Source organism: Mustela lutreola, chromosome 2, assembly GCF_030435805.1.
Source record: "Mustela lutreola isolate mMusLut2 chromosome 2, mMusLut2.pri, whole genome shotgun sequence".
NCBI classification, from domain to species: Eukaryota; Metazoa; Chordata; class Mammalia; order Carnivora; family Mustelidae; genus Mustela; species Mustela lutreola.
Window position 1 is genome coordinate 52299787 of NC_081291.1, and position 24705 is coordinate 52324491.

Below are 24705 nucleotides of genomic sequence, written 5' to 3' on the forward strand. Positions count from 1 at the left end.
TGTATAAAAATCAGAGCATAGGGCCACTGAGGTACACGGTGATGGAACAGAGTGCCCCTGACAGAGATGGTGCAGGTGTTCATTGGTGCCCCCCCACGCCTCAGGTCACAGTGAGTGCTTGTTTGTCAGTGATGACCGGGGTATATTCAGATTAGGAAGGTACCTGGGAATGGGTCTCCATTGTTCGATTTGCCCACTGTCACAAGAATTTCTGAGCACAAAGCTGTAAGTGTATAATCAGATAAATACATATGCTGCTGTACAGTGTACCAGGGATATTATGAAACACCAGAGTTTCTTATAAGGAGAATTTTTTTTACAGCAAGTAGCTCACTCCCCTGGGGGTAAATACACCCTGTTTCAGAGAGACTTAAGTTAGTGGCATCATTAAATGATGCATGGAGGTTTAAGAAAGCTGAGCCCTGTGTGGCTCAGTCGGTTAAGTGTCTGGCTCTTGGGGCGCCTGGGTGGCTCAGTGGGTTAAGCCGCTGCCTTCGGCTCAGGTCATGATCTCAGGGTCCTGGGATTGAGTCCCACATCGGGCTCTCTGCTGAGCAGGGAGCCTGCTTCCTTCTCTCACTCTCTATCTGCCTGCCCCTCTGCCTACTTGTGATCTCTGTCTGTCAAATAAATAAAATCTTTAAAAAAACATATTAAAAAAAAAAAGTGTCTGGCTCTTGATCTCAGCTCAAGTCTTGATCTCAGGGTTGTGAGTTCAAACCCCACACTGGGCTCCATGCTGGGCAAAACTACTTTAAAAATAAAAAAATAAACTGACAGTAGTACCATGTTTGAAATGCTATGTTTGGTCAAGTGTTTCCTTTGCTAAATTTTCTTTCTCTTAAGTCGCTGCACTCCAGGGTGACCCAGTGTATTAAGAAGGAAAATGAGAAAAGAAGCCCTTGGATCACAGGGCAAGGGAAGCGGTGACGAGGCCCAGACTCAAATACTGTAGTTCTGGATAGGAGTCCACAGCATATTTGTTGTGTGACTTTGGAAAGTTACTTAATTCCTCCAAACTTCGCTTTCCTCCCTCTTCAGTGGGCTTGTGACAGTTACCTGAAACTACACAGAGTACATGTTCTATGTCCGTATGTAGACCAGTGTCCGCTGCACAGCAGGAATGCAGTGGTGAGAATGGAGGGCCTCCTACGTGCCTGGTGTCTGTGTGTGGGGGATACTGTGCTCGGTTTTGACAGTAACCCAGGGAAGGAGGTGTTTGATGTGTGAGGAGCCTGAGGAATTCAACGTCTTGGCTGGGATCTTTTTTTTCTAAGGTCTTAGATAACAAGTAGGCAGAGCAGCAGGCAGAGAGGAGGGAAGCAGGCTCCCAGCTAAGCAGAGAGCCTGATGTGGGGCTTGATCCCAGAACCCTGAGATCATGACCTGAGCCTAAGGCAGAGGCTTAACCCACTGAGCCACCCAGGCGCCCCCAGCATCTTATTTCTTAGAGGAATGACTGAGGCAAGAGGGGCAGAGTGCTGGTGAATCCTGGGAGAGAAGTAAGCCCTTGTCTTCGCTGGGGGGAAATCAGGTGACCAGCATTCCTCTCAGGGCCTGGCACGCATCCAGCCCAGAGCCCTGTCTGTGCCTGCTGCTTCACTGGGCCATGAGCTGCCTCCCCAGGTCACTTTGACCACCTGTGGGCCTTGGATCCTTCTCTGGCTGTTGAGAAGAGGGCTGTGGGCCTGGTTAGTGATGATCGGAGTTGTGGCCCTACTAAGCGACCGAGCTCTGACTAAACTGCAGGATGGCGGGCTGGTCTCTGCATCAGTGCTGGGTGCTGGCTGTCCGGGGGCTGAGGAAGTTCCTTTCCCTCCCCTTCTACTGCCTATCTCCCTCTTCCCTACCTTGCCCTACCCAGTTCATCTGTCCTCCAGTACCTTAGCTTTTCTAAAGGGTTAATACCTTTCAGTCTTACTACTGAGTCTTAGAGAGGTAGCTGATTTCAGAAGTGAGGACTTGGTGAACAAAGTCCATGTGTGATCATATAGGCAGTGTCTGGACATCTGAGATACAGGGGTGTGGGGGGGGGCAGACACGGGGTGGATGTGGTGTTGACAGCAGGCTGGGGCTAGAGAAATGGCAGGAGGTGAGTGAGAGTGGTGTTTTCTCAGTTTTGAGACTATCACCTGGCCAGGCCCGATGTTTCTGTTTCATGTGGGGACCGACATCGGTTCCAGGCCAGGCAGGGAATTGTGCTCCGCTCTTTATGGAGCTGCCCCAAATTGAGTAGGATCTGGTTGGCTCTCAGCCACTTAATAGCCTGTGGATCTTGCTAAATGCAGATCCTGATAGAGTAGGGCCAGGATGGGGCCCAAGATTCTGCATTTCTTTTTTTGAGAGCGAGAACCTTGGCGTGGGGGGAAGGGCAGAAGTGGAGGGAGAATCCTGAAGCCGATTCCTGGCTGAGTGCGGAGCCCCACCCTGGCCTCCATCCCCCGACCCCTGCACCACAACCTGAGCTAAAACCAAGAGTTGGCTACTGAACCGACTGAGCCCCCCAGATGCCCCAAGATTCTGAATCTCTAAGACATCCTCGGAGGCTGGTGAGTTCCACGGTCCACATGGCGTTCCTTGCCGTGGGCTGGCAGCTGAGTGTCGGTGTGCCTGCCGAGTGTGATTGTGGTTAGTGCCAGTAGGGCTGTGCCTCGAGGGCCAGGTGGCCAGAATTTTACCTGAGAAGAGATGTGGCTCTTACAGCCCTCTGACCAAGGCTTTTCCAGAGTATGCATGTTACCCCATCCTGCTGAGGGCTGGCCTACGTATTTCTAAAAGGTATTCATGTGTCTGAATTGGCAGAGCTTCTATTTGGAGCCTCCTTAGTCTTTTTTTTTCTCTTTAGTGATTCACCCATCATCTGTCATCACCAGTTCTTAGCAACCAGTTCACACATTTGCTCAAGTGTAAATCACTCGTAACTGACCTTCCTCCGGGAAAGCTGGTGTCCTCAGTGGAACTAAGCTGTGGAATATTAGGCTCAAGGCTCAATTCAGCTGTGCGCTGGAGTTGGCAATCTTCAGGAACACCTGCCTGATCTCGCTGTCACCCAGCCTTGCCCACATGCACCTGTTTTGCCAAGTCTTATCAGTAGTGGACAAGGAGGAGGGAGAAGTAGTTATTTCAGCCCTGTCTAGCAGTGGCTGGTAGCCATTGTAAGCACCCCACTTACTTATAACCTCAGACTCACACTTTGGCATTCCCAGGATCCTGCTGTGATCGTGAATGTCAGTTCGTGGGTGTGGGCCCTGATGATGTCCCCTGAAGTTTTTTTGTCCACAGTCCTTGGTGATGGTTACTAATCTCTCATAGTAACTCTACTGTGTTCGGGAAGCTGTGATATTTACAAGAACTGTCTTCTCCCACTACCCCCACTTCCTTTCTTGGTTTCCTAAGCATTCATACCTGCCTTATACTACATAGCCTTCTTTTCTCTTCCCTTGACTGTAGTTTAGAAAAGATTTTTTTCCAGTGAAACGTGAAGTTATCATCTTTGGTGAAATAAATTTCTGCTTTGGATGTTCAGCATATGATTTGAATGTTTATTCACCTCTGAAGCTAGTCTACCACTCAAGAGCTGGGAGCTGTTGCAGAAACAGTGTAAAAGCAGGTGAGTGCTGCCAAGGCTGCGGGACACACAGGTGGGGCTGGTCTTGTGGCTGATCACTTATCTTCCAGGGCCTCTGAAAAGCAAGAAATCAAGTCAAAATTCCACATTCGCCATCCTCCCAGTGCCATTGAAGATGGCTTTTCTTTCAGTTTTGATGTCAGAAGTGGTACGTTGTAGTGCAGGGGGAGGGCCGGATATTGGCCTTGGAGTGTGCGGTGTGTGGCTTGGGCTTGTCACCTGAAAGCTGAGTCTTGGTTTCCTTATCTGCATCTCGGCTTGAAAGCCCTGCTTCTGCCTCCCTCACGTGGTTGGTGGGGAGTGGAGACTGGTTAGGGACATGATTTGCAGGTGGTCCTGTGCTTCCTTTGCCCCCCGCACCCCCGCCCCGCGATCAGCATCAGATTGGGTGGTTTCTTTCTACATGCCAAGAAGGGATTCACAACAAAACCTAGAAACCTTGGGTTAATTCTGATTGTAGCACTAATTCCTTTTGTTTATGAAGTAAAGTTATCTAGTGAAAGTACTTAACATCAAATAATTTTATGCTCTCAGAGTGGGTGTTAGCTCCATTTTATGGTTAGGAAATTGGGGTTCCCTGGGGCCCCAGAGGTAGTTGATGTGCTACTTCTTGAAATAGTGTGTTCCTGGAATACAAAGGCTGTGCTCACCCCACTTCCTAGCCACTCACAAATCCCAGCCCAGCCACTCTCCGGCAAACATTTGGGAAAGAGGAATTAGCAGCTTTTTAAGACTGGTAAGGGAAGAAAACCTCTCTTGTGTCACCCATAGGCTGGGCTCACATTTGGGACTCCAGGGAAACTGAAATGACCTGACTGGGGCAGGGACTTACCGTTGGCCTCTTCCCAGAGGATGTCTTGAAGAAACTTCCCCAGCGCCTGGCCATGCTGGTGGTACTGAGCCCCAGAGAGCTTGATTCCGACATCAAAGGGAGTGTTGAACTAGGAGGAGGGGCAAGGAAGACCCAGGAGGTGTCAGAGATCACATGCTCCCAAATTCACTGCCCTCCTAAGGGCAGTGGCTCTGAGGGTCTCAGCATGGGGCAGGGAGGGCACAGGGCCTGTGGCCCAGTGAGCACCACTGCGGGACAGCTCAGCCAGCCTACCCTGCCATGTTAGGTCAGTTCTTCCTGCCCCTGCCATCTTCAGGAGACTTAGCTTGCATCCTTTCCTTACCTCTAGTGAGGTTGCTCACAGAAGCTGCGGGGCTCCCTAAGTTACTCCCACTCCGCCTTGTAATTTTGGAAGACATAAGGTAGTCACCAATGGCAGAATTTCAGGGTCCGGTAGGGAGACTGGGAGGACAGTGGGTCTCCCCAGTGTTGTAGCACTAGCCTGGGTGGTGGTCTCTGGCCCTCCACTGCCTTTCCTGCCCCCATCCCCTGCAGCTGTTCTTCCTGTCAGGGGCACAGGCCTTTCCTTGTTCCGTGGAAAGTCAGATAAGAAGCTGAACTTTCTGTGGAAAGATGCTTTGAGCCAAGTGCTTTCTTCTCTCTGTGCCTCTGTGTCTTCCCTCCTACATGGAGAGCACCCCATTTTCCTTACTTTCTCATTACTCTTGGAGATGGCTTAATGATGCTCAAAGCTTTGGGAAAATGGGAAAGCGCTCTCTTTGCAGCCACGTCAAGGTTTTTGCCTCAGGAGGGCAGACAGCAGACAGTGGCCCCTCAGGCTCATCTGTTCTTTCGGGGATGAGTGGCTGCCTTGGTGCCTGGCACCTGTGTGCTGGTCACTCTGATGTCTGAATGAGTCACTGAGGAATCTTAGTGCTGGGAGGGAGCCTTCGGTCATTGTTCCTTTTGCCCCCTGCCCTCAGACAGGAGGCCTGGAGAGGTTGAGGACTTGCCCGAGGCTGCAGGGGGCTGGTGGCTGGGGATGAGACTGGGAACCTCTTCTGGTCCTGGTCCATGGCAACAACCGGCCTGGAGGCCCTCTGACCACTGGGCCTGGCGAAGGCCTTGCCTCCACGCTGGGGACAGTCCTTGGGGCTCCCCACCTGGCAGGTAGTGTTGTCATTCCCGTTTCACATGTGAGCAAAAGTGCTCCGAGAGGTTATGAAGAAAACAAATAGCTAGCTTCTTGTTCCCTTGCAAATGTTTACCTTCTTCCTTGTCTCCATGGGGAAGGTGGAGGGAGTGGGGAATGACCTAGTTGGGTTTTGAGGGAACTCCGGCCCTTAAGTTCCCTCCCATCAGCCAGTACTCCTTTTTCTTCCTCCCTGCGGCTGGTAGAGGCCCACGCAGACTTCTTGGGAACCACGTGAGCCCCTATCTGAGGGCCTGCTGGCTGCTGCAGCACCCTAGGACTGGGTGGCAGGGGCACGGAAGAGGCAGCCTGGCAACTTCTGGGGGAAGGCCCATTTGGCCCCAGCGCCTCATCTGTTCTTTCGGGGATGAGGGGCAGGAGAAGGGATAAGACTTAATCTCAGAAGTCTTCCAGCTCTGAAAGTCCATTTCAGGGGGACCACGTTTGGGGGAAGGTAGAGGGCCCAAGGTGGGGGAGATGGAACCGCAGCGCCAGAAGGGGCTTAGGGAGTGTGTCCTGAGCCTCACAGCCAAGGGGGCAGGCCTCCACCTCTGGCAGCCCCAGTGCGCCTCCCAGACAGCTCAGACTTCGGGTTCTAGTGGAGGTGGTGGGGGCCATCTCCTCCAAGGCCAGCCTTTCTGGGAATTGGGAACTTCCGGTTGTCCCATCCCTACCTTGTGTCACCAAACTGGCAACACCCCTCCCCTCGGTCTGTCTGGGCAGACCAAGAGCTAGGCCAAGTGGGGTGAGTGCCAGCCACCCGGGACTGGCAGTCTCACCAGGCAATTCCCTGGTTTTAGTGTGAGAATTTGCAGGACTCAGAATGGGAATGTGGTGGGTTGGGGATCTTACACGTGGCATGGAGGAGGCACCTGAGGACATCCCTAGGTTCTGGTGAGCGTCAGAGCATGTGTTGGGAGTTTGTCCTCGATAGAAGAGGCTGGTGGGTGGGGAGGGAGGCCAGGCAGGATGCGCTTCAGCTTCTCAGGCTCGAAGAGCCAAATGGGGGTGCTCTCGGGCCGCCAAGCAGGCTCCGTTGGCCAGACCAGAGGGGAAGGGGGGCTTAGAAGCTGGGGTCAGCCCCAGCTTTGGGCCCCACCTCTGCCACACACTGGCTGTGGCCCCTCAGGCCCACCTGTCTGAACTTCCGATCCTCGTCTGTACAGTGAGGGCAACAATGTCAGACCTCCTTACCTCACAGGCTGTTGTGGAGACGGAATGGTGTATAATAAGGGTAAGATAGTCTGTAAATGCAGTCTTGGTCAGTGGGCACAAGCAGTATAGCGATCACCATTATTCAGTACTGCCCATGGGAATTCTGGTGTCACTGCATGGAGACATCTGTTGCCACCTGAAAGCTTGGCAGAGCCATTTCCTGAACCACAGCCAGCCTTCCAGGAAATCCCTTCACTGCCTCTCTGCCCTAATCTCCCCCCTTTACTTCCAGACGTTCTCCTTGTCCCGTGCAAGATTTGTTGGAGCCCAAACAAGTCCAATCCTGTTTTGTCTACAGCTGGGGACAGTGAGTGGCTGCCAGAGACAGGGTAGCAGTAGCTAGCCTGACCGAGGTGCTGTCTGGGTATGCTCCCGCCCCGGGGAAGGTCAGAGAGGCCCCTGGGCCAACCAGACAGTTTCCTGTGGGGAAACGTCTTCAATCTGTGATCAGTTGATTATTCCTCTGCTGTCTGTCTCTTGGCACCACGTTTGCTGACTCTCTTTTGAAATCACCCGGTGTCGGCTAGCAGCCCTCTTCTCCCCTGCTCTTAGCTCCCAGTCCTTTTCCCATTCCATTGTAGCAAAGTTACTGCTCTTAGACACTTGCCTCTTAATGGGAAAAGACCTGGTAGAGCCCAGTTCAGAGTCAACTCTCTTCATACTATTTTACATTTCTTAAGTAGTGAGTGAGTGGCTCCCTGTTCCTAGCTTACTCTCCGCTTCCCCTGCCTCCCCCACCCCCTCTATGACCACAAAAACAGAGCTGCAAGGGAACCAACCCGGATTTCCAGCTCATCCTCTGCCCCTTCCACTTGACTTGTATCTTCTGGGCGGAGTGAGCCTTCGAGAGCTCGAGGCTGCAGTTTGGCTGGCGGCTTCTTGGACTCCTTTCTCTGCTGGAAAGAGGTATTTGCTTAGGGCCCTAAGCCCCCTTAGACTTGCAGGGCCAGAGCAAGGTGTGAGGCTCTGGTCAGACCCAGAGGTGTCCCAGGTACTCTCGGAGAAAGCCAAAGCCCAGAGACCTGGAGCCACTGCCCAGGTCACAAAGCACACAGTTGGCTGTGACATGGCAAGGTGGGAACAAGAGACCCCAGTCTGAATGTGGGGCTTTGTGGGGAGACATTTTACCTGGACTTTCTGGTGTTCAGGACTCAGGAAGCTGGAGCCCGCCAAGGCCAAGTCCATCCAGAGCACACTGAAGAGCAGCAGGCTGCAAAGGGTCCCCAGGGAGGGCATGGTGTCTGGCAGGCCTGGAGGAGAGAGGGTCTTCAGGCCCCGTGCCCTGCTGTCTCTCCCTGTGGCCCGGACCTCACCTGGGTAGGGGCCCAGCAGATGGGATGAGGGGACTTGGCCCCAGGATGTCCCTGCTGAGTAGAAGCTCTTTCCACCCTTCCTAGAGGGGATCCTTGTGCCCACCTCCCCTAGGTAGCGAACTGAGCTACCTAGGTGGATATGAGCCTCCTACTCCCAGGCTGTGCGGCAGTGGGACTCCCCATATTTGTCCCAGGCCCCCAGGAGCTTGTGCCAGGTTTCTTAATGAAATGTCATGAGGCTGAACCTCATGGGGATTTGGGGGGGATCCAGCTGTCTCTGAGCAGCCGGGTGGCCCCGAGTTTTGCAGTGCCCGTACCCCTTGGTTCAGATGGGCCTGTGAATGGCCCGCGGTCAGAATAAGTTAAGCTCATGAGCCCACACACAAGAGTACAGAGAGTGCCTACCTGAGGCTTCTGGTGGGGTGGTGGCCAGTGGCTGCCTGGTCCTTATGTAGGAAGGCCTGTGTTTGTTTTTTAAACTAGCAACTCCATCCTAACTTCTCGTGGCTGCTTTACATTCCTCGGGAACTAAAAATGCTTGTGTGCTGTGGGTGGAAATCAACAGTGGAGGTCAGAGGCCCAGAGATAACGCTGGTTGGCTTGGGCTGGTGCACCTGCTCCAGTGTCCCCAGGTGGGCCCTCCCTGGGTTCAGGTGGGAGGGATGTTAGTGGCTGGGGGTGGGGGGGTGCACGGTGCTAGGTGCTAGGCTAACTTTGCTCCTCTCTACTTTGCTGCTTACTCCCCCTTCTGAAATTTCCTTCCTTCCTGGGTAGAACGAGGGGATGGCTACTTGAGTTGTAAGTGCTTGTCCAGTCCCGACACGCTGTTGTCTGTGATTGATGCTGCTCTGGCTCCCACAGCCCTCTGGGGCTCACAGGAGGTCTGGCTCCTGTAATTTTCCTGCTGCCCCAGCCAGGGCATTCCCACGATACAGATGAGAAGTGTGCCGGGAGGGGTGACAGCTTGGGTTCCTGACTTGTCCTCTCCAGGGAGCAGGGCTAGGGATCATCTCTGGCAGCAGCTATGCCCGTCATTTCTTCTGGGTGGCACTCGCTAAGCCGGCTTGAGGTTCCTAACTCGGGAGTTGGCTTGCCTCTCCTTCCCCCAGGGATGCTCCCAGAGGGAAAAGAATGGACCCGGCAGCAGAGGGGCTATGGCCCAGAACTGGCACAGGTGACTACTGCTAAGTTGATGGGCCTCAGGCAGGCCATCAGAATCCCCCTTGCGCCAGGGTGGCTCCTCAGAGTGGCTTTGAGGATGACCTGAGGTGATGGTGTGCAAATCCTTCATAACCTCTGACGTATCCTACACGTGACACAACCCCTTGTGTTCTGGGCCCGCAGAGCTTGCAAGCAAGCATATGTCACGGTCCCATTTCGGATGGAAGTTCATTAATGGTGTGGGGCATTCCTTACCCTTCTGGAGAGCTTCTTCTAATTGGATGCCCAGGCGGTGACTCCTAAGGGCTGAATGAATTGTCTACCCAGAGATTTAGCATTCCTGAGGAGGAACTCACTTCAAGCTGGGGCTGGGAGCTGAGAGGTTAGGAAGGGCTCCATGAAAGAGGCACACAATGGAGATGGAGCAAGCGCACCCCCGCAGGCAGAGCGGTGGGAGCTAAGGTGAACAGAAGGCATGGGTGTAGAGCATTTGGGGCAATGATACGAAAGCTGGCTGCCTTGGGCGAGGATATCATTGGGGGAGGTCATCAGGAAGGGCCTAGAAGGTGGTTCAGGGTCAGGTTCTGCATGGCCTTAAAGGCTGCTGCTAGCCCAAGGAGTTCGGGCTTTATCTGCAGGAGGCAGGCCCCTGAAGGTTCTTGAACAGAGGAGTGACAGAACTGTAGAATACAAGAGTTGGAAAGACCTTGAAGAGCTGGGAGGCTGACTATTGAATCCACTGAAGGAGCCCTGAACACCAGAAAGGCCCCACTCTCCTCAAAGCCACACACCTTCAGTGGCAGTGCCGGCTTCCCAGTTTCCTGGCTGCTGGCTGGTGCCTTCCCTGATAGGCCATCCGGATTCCACAGCAAACATGCTGTTCTAGGGAAATCCGTCTGTTCTGAGTGGGGTGGGTGGGGTCAGAGGAGCCAGTTAGGATATCGAGGCAGTAGACAGCTGACCAGCAAATGACCAGACACGCGACTTAAAGGGGGGCACTGGGCCCTTGCTGAGACAAGGGACAGTGGGAGGGGCTGGACGAAGCCCCTTAGAAGTACCTCTTGCTGGAAACCATCTCACCAGCCTGCTGCGGGGGCTGGAATTCCTCCTTTAGCCCCAGCAGAATGCAACGGTGTCACCAGGAGACCTTTACCCTTGCTGGCCACCTGAGCTTAGACCTCTTGGCTCAAGGGTGTGGAGAAATAGAGTTCTTAGAGAAACTTGCAGCTTTTTCAGAGCCCCTACTCCCAAAGCAAAACCAAACAAATCCTAACCCCCAACCCCCCAAGCCAACTATGGTGATCAGGCACCTGCTGAGTCATGAAGCCTTCACTTAATCCTGACCCTGGAGGCATCTGAACACAGGATCTGCCAGTGTTGATCTTAGATAAGTCTGCCAGCCAGCAAACACCCCTGCTCGCTTTGTTATCTTTAGGGAACAGAGAGGTGGCCTGTGTGTTGGAAATTACTGACACCACATACCATGGAGTCGAGGTTGGTTGGGGGAGGAAGGAACATCTGATGGATGCCAGAACTGTTGAGGAAGGAGCCAGGTGGCACCCAGAACTTTCCTCACTGCCCACTCACAGTCGTGGGAGCGGGGGCAGGTGTGGGGTGGGGAACGCATGCATATCGGAATCAAGAGGAGTTTGGAGGAAGACCGTGTGACCCTAGGGGTAGGGAAGGACTAACTTTTCCCAGGCTCATTTTCCTCCTTATTCCTTTCAAGTGTGGATAACACCAAGGCTGGTTTGGCCCCTCCTTGTCCTGTGTCTTTCTCAGAATTGCACAGGTACTCAGTGTACATTGCTTCCTCTGGGCTGCTTGCTGGTTGGTGATTTCCTTTCCATTGTGGGGCCTTGAGGGCCTGCCTTAAGAATGGGTGAGAAGCACTTACTATCTTTGAATTAATTGCTGTATGTAAATGGTATCTGAGAACCAGTTATCTTTATACACTTTCTACTATACTTTCATTTCTACTGACAATGAGATGGGCTTCGGTAGCACTGATTTCAGCAATTTGGCCAACCTTACATTTTTGGAGTTGTAGAAAGGTTTTTGCTTTTTGGTGATGGGGTTGCAGATAGGGTTTTGTTTTGTTTTGTTTTTGGTGGGGTTTCTTTTTTGTTCTGGCTTCTGTAACTTTTGGATCAGCATTGTTCAATGGAAAATACCAAGTCAGCCTCATGGAGCCTCGTAAGTAATTTTAAATTTCCTAGGAGTCACATTAAAAAAAATGTAAAATCAGGGTGCCTGGGTAGCTCTCTGCCTTCGGCTCAGGTCATGATCCCAGGGTCCTGGGATTGAGCCCCTCATTGGGCTCTCTGCTCAGCAGGGAGCCTGCTTCTCCCTCTCTCTGCCTGCTGCTCTACTTAAAAAAAAGTGAAATCAATTTTAATATACTTTATTTAATATATCCAAAATACCAGTTTGACATGTAATCAATAGAAAAGTGATTAGTGGGATATTAGACACTGTTTTTCTTTTTACTAAATCTTCAAAATTCAGGGCACCTTACATTTTCCAGCACAACTCCAGTCCCAGTAGCCACATACATGCTTCAGTAGCTGCATGTGGCTTGTGGCCATTGCACTGGACAGCCAGCTGTAGATAATCACAAGTGTCATTTTTGCAGCTTGTATGGCCTGAGCCATGCTCTTTCATGCCTCCTGCCATCCAAGCAGGGTCTTTCCCACTGAGTCTTCCTGTTCTCCTGCCATCATGGAGTCTTTTCCCCTATCTTCAGTCTTACTTCCCAACAACTTCTGCTCTCAGCCTAAAAATATGCCTTGGTTTCTAATCCTGGAAAGGCCTGTTTGGCACTGGTCCCTCTTCCCCTCACCCTATGTAACCTCTAGGCATAACTTCTTTCCCTTTTCTTGTATCCCGTCCTTACTGTGTTCTGGGCCCTCAAAACTCGAGTACACGCCCATCTCCACAGTGCTCAAACTGTTTCCCCCACATTGCGGGCAGTGTAGCTCTAGTTCAGGGACCACTGAGAGGCAGGGGATCTCGGGCTGAGGACTTTATAAGATCTTCTGATGTCATCTGGGTGCGGGTCTGTGTTGGGCTGCACTGAAATTGTGGGGAAGTTTATTAAGAATGCTGGTTTTTTTTTTTTTGGTTTTTGTTTTTTCCAAATGCCTGATCCTCTAAATCTGATGTAATAGATTGTAGAACTGAGTGGGGCCCCAGAATCTGAATTTTTATAAGTTTTAATTTAAATTCGTTAGTTAATTTACAGAGTAATATTCATTTCATTTGTACAATATAGTGATTCAGTACTTCCATATGTCCCCCGGTGCTCATCACAAGTGTCCTCCTTAATCCCCATCACCTATTTCCCCCATTCCCCACCCGCACCTTCCCTTTGTTCACCATCAGTTGTTCTCTATAGTTAAGAATCTGTTTCTTGCTTTGTCACTCTTTTTCTTCCTTTGCTCATTTGTTTCTTAAATTCCACAGATGAGTGAAAATACTTGGTATTTGTCCTTCTTGGACTTATTTTGCTTAACATTATACTCTTGAGTTCCATCCATGTCCTGGCAAATGGCAAGATTTCATTCTTTTTTTTTATGACTGAGTAATATTCTGTTACAAACACATATACCACATCTTTATTCACTCATTAGTGGATACTTGGGCTGTCTGCATAATTTGGCTATTGTAGATAATGCTACATAAGGGTGCACATATCTCTATCAATTAGTATTTTTGTATTCTTTGGGTAAATATGCAGAAGTGCTATTGCTGGGTCATGGGGTATTTTTATTTTTAACTTTTGAGGAAGCTCTATACTGTTTTCCAGAGTGGCTGTACCAGTTGCATTCCCACCAACAATGTAAGAGGGTTCCCTTTTCTCCCCACCCTCACCAACACCTGTTGTTTCCTTTGTTGGTGATTTTAGCTATTCTGACTGGTGTGAGGTGATGACTCACTGTAGTTTTGATTCACATTTCCCTGATGGAAAGTGATAATGAGTATCTTCGGTATCTGGTGACCATCTGTATGTCTTCTTTGGAAAAATGTCTGTTCATGTCTTGTGCCCATTTTCCTTTGTTTTTTTGGGGGTATTGAGTTTATAAGTTCTTTTAATTAATTTGACAGAGAGAGTGCGCACACGCTATCATAGTTGGGGGAGTGGCAGGCAGAGGGAGAGGGAGAAGCAGGCTCCCCATAGAGCAGAGAGCCCATTGCTGGGCTTGTTCCCAGGACCCTGGGATCATGCCCTGCATTGGGCTCTAAGCTCAGAGGGGAGTCTGCTTTGATTCTTTCTCTCCCTCTGCACCCCCTACCCCCACTACTCGTTCTCTCTAAATAAATCAATCTTAAAAATAAGTTCTTAATATATTTTGGATACTGATCCTTTATCAGTTATGTCATTTAGATACCTTCTCCCATTCTGTAGGTTGCCTTTTAGTTCCTTCACAGTGCAGAAACTTTATTTTGATGTAATACCAATAGTTTTTAATTTTGTTTCCCTTGCCTAAGGAGACATACCTAGAAAGAAGTTGCTTTGGCCAATGTCAGAGAAATTACTGCCTGTGTTCTCCTCTAGAATGTTTATGGTTTCAGGTCTCACATTTCATCCATTCTGCATTTACTTTTGGCATGTAAAGTATGGTGTAAGAAAGTGGTCCAGGTTCATTATTTTGCTTGTTGTTAAGTTTTCCCAACACCTTCTGTAGAAGAGTCATTCCTTTCCACTCTGGATATTCTTTCCTGCTTTGTTGAAGATTAACTGACCATATAATTGTGGGTTCATTCCTGGGTTTTCTGTTGTTTCATCGATGTACATGTCTTTTTTTTCTTTTGTGCCAGTACCATACCATTTCGAACATTTCAGCTTTGTAATATAACTTGAAGTCTGGAATTGTGATGCCTCCAACATTTTATTTTTCAACGTTGCTTTGGCTATCTGGGGTCTTTTGTGATTCCAGTACAAATTTTAGAATTGTTTGTTCTAGCTCTGTGACAAATGCTGTTGATACTTCGATAGGGATTGCACTGAATATGTACTTTGGGCAGTATACACATTATAATATTTGTTCTTTCGGTCCATGAGTGTGGAATGTCTTTACATTTCTTTTTTTTTTTTTTTTTTTAAGATTTTATTTATTTATTTGTCAGAGAGCGAGAGCGAGCACAGGCAGACAGAGTGGAAGGCAGAGTCAGAGGGAGAAGCAGACTCCCTGCAGAGCAAGGAGCCTGATGTGGGACTCGATCCCAGGATGCTGGGATCATGACCTGAGCCGAAGGCAGCTGCTTAACCAACTGAGCCACCCAGGCGTCCCATGTCTTTACTTTTTTTTTTTTTTTTTTTAAGATTTTTTATTTATTTACTTGAGAGAGAGACAGTGAGAGAGAGCATGAACGAGGAGAAGGTCAGAGAGAGAAGCGGACTCCCCATGGAGCTGGGAGTCCGATGCGGGACTCGATCCCGGGACTCCAGGATCATGACCTGAGTGGAAGGCAGTCGTCCAACCAACTGAGCCACCCAGGCGTCCCTCTTTACATTTCTTTATGTCATAAATTTCTCTCATCAGTGTGGTATAGTTTTCAACGTACAGGTCTCTCACCTCTTTGGTTAGGTTTATTCCTAAATATCTTATTATTTTAGTGCAGTTGTACATAGGACTGATTCCTTAACTTCTCTTTCTGCTGCTTCATTATTGGTATATAGAAACGCATTAGGTTTCTGTACATTGATTTTGTATCCGGTGACTTTACTGAATTCACTTATCAGTTTTAGCAGTTAATTTTAGTGGAGTCTTTGGTGAGTTTTCTGAGTATCATGTCTTCTGCACATAGTTAAAGTTTGACTTCTTCCTTGCTTATTTCAATGCCTTTTATCCTGTTGTGGTGAGGACTCCATTATTGTGTTGAATAAGATGGTAAGAGTGGATATCCCTGTCTTATTCCTGACAGTAGAGGAAAAGCTTTCAGGTTTTCCCCTTTTAGGTTGATACCAGCTCTGGTTTTATAAAAAAAAAAAAAGACTTTTATTATGTTGAGATATGTTCTCTCTAAATATACTTTGTTGGTGGTTTTTATCATGAATGGGTGTTGTACTTTGTCATATGCCTTTTCTGCATCTGTTGAAATGATCATATGATTCTTATCCTTTAGTAATGTGATGTATCGCATTGATTGATTTGCAAATATTGAACCATCCTTGCAGCCCAGGGATAAATCCTGCTTGATTGTGGTGAGTAATTATTTTAATGTATTGTTCAATTTGGTTTGCTAGTATTTTATTGAGAATTTTTGCATCTAGTTTTATTAGGGAAACTGGCCTATAGTACTTTTTTTTTGTGGCGTCTTTGATTTTCTATCAGGGTAATGCTGGCCTCAGAGAATGAATTTGGAAATTTTCCTTCCTTTTCTATATTTTGGAATAGTTTGAGAAGAATAGGTACCAACTCTTCTTTAATTGTGTGGTGGGATTTGCCTGTGAAATCATCTGGTCTGTACTTTTGTTTGTTGGGAGCTACTGAATTACTGATTCAAGTTCTTTGCTGATTATCAGTTTGTTCGATTTCTATTTGTTCCTGTTTCGGGTTTTGGTAGAAATTTATCTAGGAATTTCTCCACTTTTTGTCCAATTTGTTGGCATATAGTTTTTTATAGTATTCTAATGTTTGTATTTCTTTGGTGTTGGTTATTTCTCCTCTCTCATTTGTGATATTATTTGTGTCCTTTCTCTTTTTTGGGGGGTGGTAAGTCTGGCTAGAGGTTTATCAATTCTGTCATTTTTTTTTTTTAAAGACCAACCTCCTGGTTTCACTGATCTCATTTTTTGTTGTTGTTGTTGTTTCTTTATCATTTATTTCTGCTCTAATCTTTCTTATTTTCTTCCTTCTGCTGGCTTTAGGCATCATTAGTTGTTCTTTTTCTAGCTCCTTTAGGTATAAGTTTAGGTTGTTTGAGATTTTTCTCACTTCTTGAGGTAGGCTTGTACTGCTATAGTTTTCCCTCTTAGGACTGCTTTTGCTGCATCCCAAAGGTTCTGAACCACTGCATTTTCATTTTCATTTGTTTTCATGTATTTAATTTCCTCTTTGATTTCCTGGTTGACCCATTTATTTTTAGTAGCTTATTATTTAACCTCCAAGTATTTGTGATCTTTCCAGATTTTTCCTTGTGGTTGACTTCTGGTTTCATAGAGTTGTGGTCAGAAAAGGTGCATGCATTGTATGACTTCAGTCTTTTTTGTTGTTGTTGTTAAGGCCTGTTTTGTGACCTAGGATGTGATCTAGTCTGAAGAATGATCCACGTGTACCTGAAGAATGTATATTCTGCTGTTTTAGGATGGAATGTTCTGAGTATATCTGCTAAGTCCATCTGGTCTAGTGTGTTGCCCCTTGTTTCCTTGTTTATTTTGTTTAGGTTATCTGTCCATTGGTAAATAAGGTATTGAAGTCTCCTACTATTATCATGTTATCAATTAATTTGTTTATCCTTGTTTTATATATTTGGGTGCTCCCATGTTTGGTATATAAATATTTACCATTGTTATATATTCTTGTTGGATTGACCCCTTTATTAGAAGTAGTACCCTTCTTTGTTGTTATAGTCTTTGTTTTAAGGTATAAGTTGTCTGTATTCCTACTCTGGCTTTCTTTTGATATCCATTTGCAAGATAAATGTTTCTCCATCCCCTCACTTTCAATCTGCAGGTGCTTTAGGTCTTAAATGAGTCTCTTGTAGGGTCTTGTTTTTTTGATTAGTCTGACACCCTATGCCTTTTGATTGGGGTGTTTATTCCATTTACATTCAAATTAATTATTGATACATATTTTTTGCCATTTAAGTACTTATTTTATGGTTTCTGGAGATTTTCTCTGATCCCTTTCTTGTCTTTATCCCTCATGTTTTGCTGATTTTTCTTTAGTGATGTATTTGGATTTCTTTTTATTCTTTGCCTGTTTATTAGTGTGTGTGTTTTAAGATTTTATTTATTTATTTATTTATTTGACAGAGATCACAAGTAGGCAGAGAGGCAGGCAGAGAGGGAGTTTTCTCTGCTGAGCAGAGAGCCAGATTTGGGGCTTGATTCCAGAACCCTGGGACCATGACCTGAGCCGAAGGCAGAGGCTTTAACCCACTGAGCCACCCAGGTGCCCCTATTAGTGGTTTTTGATGTTAGTCACCAGTAGGTTTATATATAACCTCTTTTGCAAATAGCAGTCTGTTGATTGTTTGTTTGAACCCAGTCTTTTCTCCTCCCCATGTTTTGGATATAACTATATTTTATATCCTTGTGTGTGTGTATGTGTGAGTTCCTTGATTGAATTTTAGAGAAATAGTCATTTTTACTGCTTTTGTGTTTCCTGCCTTTATACTGCCACTTTTAGTCTCTTCTTTCCACTCAAGAGAGTCCCCTTTAATATTTCTTGCAGGGCTGGTTTAGCGGTCATGAACTCCTTTAGTTTTTGTCTGTCTGGGAAACTTTTCTCTCTCCATTCTGAATAATAGTGTTGCTGGATAGAGTATCCTTGAACACAGATTTTCCCCATTCAACACTTTGAATAGATCATGCCACTCCCTTTTGGTTTGCCAAGTTTGTGGAAAAACCTTCAGCTAGCCCCTATGCTAGTTAATGACTTGATCAAATTAATGACTTGTGCCTTTTTTTTTAATAGTCTTGAGGTTTTTTATTTTCTTTACATTTATCATGCCATGAATTCATAGGGAATGGGTTCTAGCAGTTTGGGCTCCTTTCTGTTGGTTTTCACGAAGTGTGCTTCTCTGGGTGGAGTAGGCTGACGTTTCAGTTGAACCCAGCTACCTTTCTCTTTGGCTTCCTTCTTTTTCTGATCATTTCCCTTCACACACTTCAGGACTATCTCGGCTCTTTGAATGTTTAATATGCTCAATGTGCACATTAATTCTCTTGGCAAGAATCTTTCCCCTTAATTTGTTTGTTTACAACAATGCCAGCAGCATGCTGAGTAAGACTGTAGACTCTTCCAGTTTTGCCATGGTAACATTTGTGGGGCATTCCTTTTGAACAGTACCCATCCTTTGATGTCCCCAATATCACCTTTCTTGTAGATTCGCATGTATATGGCCAAAGGAACAACTCCATGTTTTCTAAAAGGCCTAGAGAATATATAACAGGTACCTCTACTCTTTCCCTTTGTGTTGGTCATTTTGGCAAATTACTGGAAGATGGCAGTTCCGGCCAAAAGGCTGTCTTGATGCTTTTAATGTTTTTTTTTAATCATTATTGTTTACAAATTTGATTTCCATATGTCCTGGTATGGGCCTGCTTTTGTTGATTTTGATGGGAGTTCTCTGTGCCTCCTGGATTTGGAGGTCTGTTTCCTTCCCCAGATTTGGGAAGATTTTTAGCTATTATTTCTTCAAATAAATTTTCAGCCCCCCTTTCTCTACTCTTATCTCTGTGGTAAGGGTCTCACTAATGTCTTCTTTTCTCAAACCCAATGAGTTTCCTTATGATTGTCACTTTAAATTCTCCTTCAGGCATGTTACTTCTATCTGTTTTGGTTAGATCTCTGGCCTTGTTCTTTTCAGAAGACCCAGAGCCCATGTTTGGTTGACCAGTCCTGTAAGTCTCTCAGTATACAACAGTCCCCTACCTTCTCATCTCTTCCATCCCATCATTCATTTATACAACAGGCTATTTTTCCGGCAGTTTCCCACATTCTGGACTTAGCTGAACACTTCCTGGTGGCATTGTCTGACATGTTACTCTCCTGTCTGCTTCTCTAAACTGGTAGTTACACCTCAACACATAGTGCCTTATGAACTTTTCACTTAGTGGACTTATGGACTATTAATTATTATTGTCTACACTCATTTTTTCCTGGAAATCACAATGGTGATTTTCTCTTCTATTATTGCTTTCGACATTTATTAGCATTTTTCCTTCAATTATTTTGTTACTTTGATAAACAGTTTGTATGGAAAAGGCAAGATAAATGCAGGATTTTTAAAAAATTGTTTACTCATTTTCAAACTAAAGTTGGTGTCTTAGCAACCTCCAAAGTTTTCTTCCTATCATAAACGCATGGATGGATTTTTTTTAATATAACTGATTCAATCAATTATAGTCATTATTCTTTTAGATGTTTCCATATTTGATGTATTGATTCCCATGTACTTTAGACATGACTCTATAGTTTTTAGCTTCCTTATTTTCTCCCAAAGAGAAATCCTGGGCTCATCCTGTGCATAAGATTAGAAATACATACTTTTTAGAAGGAGAAAAATAAGTCCTGAGTTCATACTCTTATTTGCAAATAAAATTTAAGGCCAGTGTTTTCATTTCCTGGGTTTTATACTTGAATTTCTTTTCTTTATCCTGATAATCCTATTTTCTAATTATTTTAGTAAAATTACCATTATCTTACTTCATCTTACAATATCAACATAATCTCAAAATAAGAATACTACAATTAACCATAAAACTACTAAATGCAGCCTATTAGGGGTATACATTCAAAATGCTTTTAAAGTCACTTGAGGGGCGCCTGGGTGGCTCCGGTCATGATTCCAGGTCCTGGGATTGAGTCCCACATTGGGCTTCTCTACTCAGCGGGGAGCCTGCTTCCTCCTCTCTCTGCCTGCCTCTCTGCCTACTTGTGATCTCTGTCAAATAAATAAAATTTTCAAAAAAAAAAAAAAAGGACAAAAGTACTATGTGGTGCTTTAAAAATAAATAAATAAATTTTAAAAAATAAAGTCACTTGAATATTTTCTCTGTGTGGCTATGGCATGGACTTTTAAATTTTTTTTCCAAATTTAGGGATTTTTTTCTTTTATGACATTGTATTTTTGGAGTTAATTATTAAATATTACATGGCTCCAAAGTCAATGGTATAAAACAAGATGTATGCAGAGACTACATCTTCCATCCCTGTCCCATCCACTCTTTTCTTCTTTTCCTCTATAGATAACTATTTTCATTGTGCTTTTTTTTGGCCCATTAGTTTTTTAGAAGTAGATTGCTTAAATTTCCAAACATTTGAGGATTTTTCCAGATACCTATTACTCATTTCTAGTTTACTTTCTTTATAGTCAAAGGATGTATTTTTTATGATTTCAATTCTAAAAGATTTGTTAAAATTTGTTTTGGGTTCAGAAATTGGGTCTCATCTTGATGAGTGCTCCCAAAGTACCTCAGAATGAGTTTAAATTTTGTTGGGTAGAATCTCTGTTAGGTCAAATTAAGTGATGATTGGCTGGACAATGTATTTTATAACTTGACTGAGTTTTGGGGTCTACTTGTTTTGTTACTGAGATAGAAATGTTGAGAACTCAAACTATAATTGTAGATTACTTCCGTTCAGTTCTGTCCATTTTGTTTTGCCTATTTTGAAGCTCTACTTTAGGTGCATATATATTTAGGACTGTTATGTCTTCCTGATGAGTTGAACCTTTTATTATTCTGACCGTCTCTAGTCTTAATACATTTCTTATTCTGAAGTCTATTTTATCTTTAAAGTCTACTTTATCTGAGGGGCACCTGGGTGACTCAGTGGGTTAAAGCCTCTGCCTTCAGCTCAGGTCGTGATCCCAGGGTCCTGGGATCAAGCCCCACATCAAGCTTTCTGCTCAGCAGGGAGCCTCTTCCCCCTCCCTCTCTGCCTACTCTCTGTCAAATAAATAAAATATTTTTAAAAAAGTCTACTTTATCTGATATTAATATAGAAATTGAGTTTTCTTTTGATTAATGTTTATATAATCTTTTTTTTTTTTTTCATATAATGTCCTTTGTTATAATCTGTTTCTGTGTTTAAGTTTAAAGTAGGTTGCATATAAATAGCATATAGCTGGGTCTGGTTTTTTTTAAGTCCATTCTGAGAATCTCTTATCAGGGGTCTTTCATTTGGAATGTTTAGTTAGACCTTTTATATTTATTACAATGACCTATAAAGTTTGGTTTAAATCTACAATCTCTGATTATTGGCCTTCAATTTGTCCCATCTGTTCTCTCTTTTCTCCCCTCATCTGTTCCTTCCTTCTTTTTCTTTTCATAATCACTTTTGGATTAAAAGTATTTTAGGAATTCCTGCTATCTTCACTACTGGCTTGTCAGCTATATTCTCTGCTTTATTCTTTAAGTGGTCTAGGATTTAAAAATAGAATTTCAACATAGTAAAGTATATCTTCAACAGATATGATACCACTTCATAGACACTATAAGATCTTTACAACATAATACTTCCAATTTCCCCATTTCCAATATTTGTGCTATTGTTACTACTGATTTTATTTCTACCTAAGTTGTAAGCCCATAATGCACTTAAAATAGTAGTTTTTGAGAGATAAAAGAAATGGGAGAAGTGTAATAGTTACCCAGATTTTTTCTATTCCTGGTGCTCCTTATTCCTTGATATAGATCCAGATTTTCTTTCCCTTTTTTTTAATTAAAGATTTTATTTATTTATTTGACAGAGAGAGATCACAAGTAGGCAGAGAGGCAGGCAGAGAGAGAGGAAGGGAAGCAGGCTCCCTGCTGAGCAGAGAGGCCAATGCAGGACTCGATCCCAGGACCCTGAGATCATGACCTGAGCCGAAGGCAGTGGCTCAACCCACTGAGCCACCCAGGCACCTCCTCTCTACCAATTTTTTATCCTCTTCTGGTTATAGTCCTGTCTTCCTGCTTTTTTGCACACCTGGTAGTTTTGGTTTGGAAGCTAGACATCATGTGAATTTTATGTTTTCAAGTACTTAGTTTTTTTCCTTTAAAAAGTGGTGGGCTATGACCTGACACAAAGCAAAATAAGTGGACCTCAAGGTTTGGTTTTATGGTCAGAGGAGCCTCTACTCTAGACCCAATTTAAGATGTGTTATTAAGACATGCTCGCTCTTAGGACTGTACCCTGTGCCCTGTGTATTCTGAAGTTGTCACATTTTGGATCTTGGGCACATGAACTCTTCCTACTCCTCTGTAAGCTCAAGAATTGTGTGGTCTGTTGGTTTCTGGTCATGTATGCAAGTAAGGATTTGGTCAGAGTATAGGAAATGCTTTTGCAGACCTAAGTAGCTTGCTCTGAGCAGCTCCTCCTTCTCCAGGATCTGCCCAGTAGGTTCTAGCTTAGTCTTTCTGGACTCTGACCTCTGTTCTCTTCAAGTTGACCACTAGACTCTTGATGGTCTCCCTGCCCTTTAGTCTGGAAGCTGCTCCTAGGCAGTAAGCTGGGACAACTGGTACTCCCCTCACTTGTCTCCCTTAAACAAACACTGCCTGTTGTCCTAAGCCCCTAAGTATTTGTTTCAGGTATATTGTGTGGTTTTCTAGTTGTTTGTGGTAGAAGAGAAACTTCTAGTTAGTACTCCTTCATGTGTGGCAGTGGAAATCTGTCTTTTTGAACTCATTTGTGAGACCTGTGAATCTTCTCCTAGTTTTGACAGGTCTCATATTGGCTTGCTGAGTTTTCTGTTCCAAGTGGATGAACACTTGGTCATTCTTGGGTTACCTGCCCATAGGACCACAAAAACTCCACTCTTTCTTGCCTGTGCTGCTCCCACACCGGTATTATAGACATGAGTGGTTTGGTCCTAATCCTCCACGTTCTAGGGTTTGAGGGACTACCTTAATGTCTAGGGGTTTCTTTCTTTCTTTTTTTTTTTTAAAGATTTTATTTGTTGATTTGACAGACAGAGATCACAAGCAGACAGAGAGGCAGGCAGAGAGAGAGAGGGAAGGAAGCAGGCTCCCCGCTGAGCAGAGAGCCCGATGCAGGACTCGATCCCAGGACCCTGAGATCATGACCGGAGCCGAAGGCAGTGGCTTAACCCACTGAGCTACCCAGGCGTCCAATGTCTGGGGGTTTCATTTCCTATCCCAGTTGCTTTGTTTTTGTGAAAGGATTAAAAATATTGTGGTTGCTACTGCTCTCTTTACCCTAACTCTCTATACCTTTTAAATTACCTTTACATTTGTATCATTTGGGCTTGGCAAATGCCCTTGAAGTTTGACACAACATGGTATTTCCACTTGATTAGCCTATTTTTGTGGTAACAAATTTGAGGGCTCTCAAGCCAGGAATGGTTAATGTATTATCACTGTAAGTATAAACTATGAAGGGTGGTCATTTCATTTATCTCCAGAATACCCTGACTGATCCTTGGTGGTGTGAACTGCAAACAACATATGGCCCACTAACCTATCATCAACCAACTGTGTGACACAGTTGCTTCTCAGTATTTGTTGAGGGTAGTAGGCACCATAAGGAAGACCAGGCCTGTCCTTGGGGGTGGGGCACAAAGCTTGTTAGGAAAGGTAGACATGTGAGGGACTAACTAGAATTAAGGGTAGTTTTTGTCCAAAGAAGTATATGCAAAGTTACGTCTGTGGGTGTTTTCTTACTGAATAAATGGACAGAAGCTTAGTTTCCATACTGTTCTCTAAAGGCCTGGATTGTGCAGAATGATGTGGGAGGCCAAGGGGAAGGATTCTGACCTCTATAGCCTTACTTCAAGCAGTCGTTCCACATTTTCCCATTTTATGCATTATGATCTAATATTCATTTCAAAACATGGGTTTTACTGCTGAAAAGTTATGAGGAGCAGGTAGAAGCATTGGGGTCCACATTTCCTTCTGCACACAGCCTCCTGAGGTGAGTGGCCTGAACTTCTGCAAAGCTAGGTACACTCACATAAAGGTCTGCTCTGAGCATCACCCCAGATTACAGCTGAGGAGCACCCCCACCTCAGTTCTGCCTTTGACAGCACCCACTCTGGAGCTGAGCCAGATCAGAACTCAGTGGCTTTACTGCTTGGCAGTGGACCACCCTGGGCAGGTCTCCTATCTTCTGTGAGTTTCCTTATTGGTGAGTTGGCAACATACACCTGCACCTGTTGTGTTGCCAAGTGTGGGGGATCTCCAGCGGAGTGCTGGCTTGTAGTAGGTCTCAGTAAATGGTAGCTGCTATTGTGACTGCTGAGTCAGATGAAGGTCCCAGGGCTTCTGCTAAGAGGTGATACTTGATCAGGACCAGAATCATGGTCTCCAGCACAGGCCCCGCCCTCACAGACAAGGGTCCATAACATGAATGAAGTGTGCCCACTTTCTGAGCCAGTCTCTTAACTACTAGTATGTGGTTAATACTGCCCTCCACTGGCATGGCATTTTCTCAGTCACCCATGTGCAGTAGTTCATCTGCGTCTTCTCTGTAAGGCAGACTTATTCCATTCTCCGGAAGAGGATGTGTGCTCAGAGGATACATTCCCTGTCACCGAAGTCCACGTCTGGCATTCCTTTCATGTCACTCTGTGTGGTACCTTCAATGTAGCTGGAATCATGGACATGTTACAGGGACAGACCAGCTGTGTGTGGGTGCTGGGGGATGGGGGCGTGCAACGCTTACAGGGACTGCGGGCTTGGTGA

The 24705-nt window shown here is 45.6% G+C and overlaps 1 protein-coding gene and 1 pseudogene across 2 annotated transcripts; both read right to left on the reverse strand.

Moving 5' to 3' along the window:
- Window positions 1-3528: 3528 nt before the first annotated feature.
- Window positions 3529-8720, reverse strand: GHRL (ghrelin and obestatin prepropeptide). Of its 2 annotated transcripts, none has more exons than XM_059161722.1 (5): window positions 8586-8720; window positions 7996-8117; window positions 7647-7763; window positions 4461-4569; window positions 3529-3683 (listed from the first exon to the last, which is right to left on the reverse strand). In XM_059161722.1, exons 2-5 carry the CDS (start codon window positions 8101-8103, stop codon window positions 3664-3666), a joined length of 354 nt encoding a protein of 117 aa, XP_059017705.1. In that variant the 5' UTR covers window positions 8104-8117; window positions 8586-8720; the 3' UTR covers window positions 3529-3663. The 2 variants fall into 2 exon arrangements, with proteins under 2 accessions (XP_059017705.1, XP_059017706.1); XM_059161723.1 differs by having other exon boundaries at window positions 7647-7760; window positions 8586-8719.
- Window positions 8721-11729: 3009 nt separating this feature from the next.
- On the reverse strand, window positions 11730-24629 carry LOC131824221 (large ribosomal subunit protein eL21-like; annotated as a pseudogene).
- Window positions 24630-24705: the final 76 nt, after the last annotated feature.

What these genes read in the sequence shown, in the direction of transcription:
- GHRL (XM_059161722.1), bottom strand. Translation starts at nt 8,103, where the DNA reads ATGCCCTCCCTGGGGACCCTTTGCAGCCTGCTGCTCTTCAGTGTGCTC. An exon ending in AGGATGAGCTGGAAATCCGG is followed by an intron (nt 4,570 to 7,646) that starts GTTGGTTCCCTT and finishes CCCTCCTCCTAG; the next exon opens with TTCAACACTCCCTTTGATGT. An exon ending in CCTCTGGGAAGAGGCCAACG is followed by an intron (nt 3,684 to 4,460) that starts GTAAGTCCCTGC and finishes CTTGCTTTTCAG; the next exon opens with AGGCCCTGGAAGATAAGTGA.